Here is a 1,561-nt window from a genome sequence, read left to right as displayed (position 1 = left end):
CTCGGCAGGATGGTGGCATTTGCCTGCATCTCCTTCGGCATCATCCTCAACGGCATGCCCATCTCCATCCTCTACAACAAGTTTTCTGACTACTATGCCAAGCTGAAGTCCCACGAGACCAGCAACTCACTCAAGCTCTCCAGGAGGCTCCGCTTGAAGGAGCGAGTCCTGCGGAAGCTGTCGGAGTGCTGCAGGGCTGACCCCCGTTGTCACCACTGACCACCGTCCCGTCACCCCTCAGACCCCCCTCCATGTCCTGCCCTCTGGCCTGGGCACCCTCCAGCAAGTCTTGTCCCCGAGGGAGGCTCCATGACGGGCAGTGAGCAGCAAGCCCTGGGGGTTCCGCTGTCGTGCAGGTACTGCTGCCAGCTCGGGTTGTTCCCAGGGAGGAACCGTGCCCACGGCTGTCGTGACCTTCCTCAGCCATGCGTGCCAGGCCCTGCTGTCCCACAGAGCTGCTGGGAAAGAACCAGGTAAAGAGAAGTCTGTATGGCCAAGGCAGGACACCTGCCTGTTGTCTGGGGCACGTGGAACCCTGAGGACATGGGGAGCAAGCGGTGCGATGTGTGGGGCTGAGCTCGGTCCCCTTTCTGGGTGGGGATGGTAGAGGTGATGAGATGAAGCCCAGTGTGACACCAGCACATCCTGGCTTGACTGGGATGTGCACAGGCTCCCCGTGCTGGGCGGTGCCCCAGGACCCCATGACTCCTTCCCAGCCGAGCAGACATTCAGGCTGAGTCCAGCACAGGGACTGGGGTGGAAGCCCACAGAAAAATGCAGCCGTCCATCCTTCCAGCTAAACCCGCTCCCCACAGCCCTGGGACCCTGGGGGTACAGCCCTGGCTGGGGATGCTGCTGTGGCAGGAAATGTGGGCACCCTGGGGGTGCAGATCTGGCAGCCAGAACATCCCCAGGAACAGGCATTTAATAAACCAGGCCGAAAAAACATCTGTTGTCTTGCATTACTGGCCAGCGACTTCGTGTGGTTCAGTAAATTGCTCATAAGTGGGGGTGACAAAGGGACGTGTCCCCAGAGCTTACAACCACCTCTCCTGCCCATCGGTGAGAGGACAGGGTTCTTGTGGGGGGCAGGTGAGCCTGTCTGCACCTTGGTTTTGGGATGAGGTGCCTGGGCCCGGGTGCATTGGGAGAAGAGCTGGGACACCGGCATGTGCGCAGGAGGCACCGGTTGGCTCTGCCCTGTGCTCACATCCCGGGGCAGTGGGGACATGTCTGGGGCACAGGAGAAGGATTTGGCCTCCGGCGTGGGGCCACATCTAGTCAATGGGCTCCCAGGGGGTGTTTCACCCATCCCTTGGATGGAATGGGGTGAGGGACCCCAGGTTGCAGGGCAGGCGTTGGAGAGGAAGGGCCAAGAGTTACTGGTGCTGTTTTCGGGTGAGTGGTGGGAGGAAACCGGGACCCACCAGGCCAGAGTGGGGTTTGGTCACTTGCAAACTGGAGGTGAAGAGCTGCCAGTGGGGGGACAGTCCTGGCGTCAGCCTGGGACCGTGGTTAAGCTGCTGCTGTTGGAAAGGGTTGGGCAGAGGCTGGGGGGGCA

At 61.2% G+C, this 1,561-nt stretch overlaps 1 protein-coding gene across 1 annotated transcript in view; it reads left to right on the top strand.

Moving 5' to 3' along the window:
* Positions 1–219, top strand: part of LOC104270311 (potassium voltage-gated channel subfamily V member 2-like) — a 3,113-nt gene extending 2,894 nt beyond the window's left edge. Inside the window, exon 2 of the mRNA XM_009864630.1 lies at positions 9–219. Coding sequence (XP_009862932.1) covers positions 9–219 — 211 coding nt within the window. The remainder of the gene's footprint in view (positions 1–8) is intronic.
* The last annotated feature ends 1,342 nt before the right edge of the window (positions 220–1,561 follow it).

Source organism: Apaloderma vittatum, unplaced genomic scaffold (assembly GCF_000703405.1).
Source record: "Apaloderma vittatum isolate BGI_N311 unplaced genomic scaffold, ASM70340v1 scaffold22712, whole genome shotgun sequence".
Taxonomy (NCBI): Eukaryota; Metazoa; Chordata; class Aves; order Trogoniformes; family Trogonidae; genus Apaloderma; species Apaloderma vittatum.
This window is presented reverse-complemented; position numbering and strand designations above follow the sequence as displayed.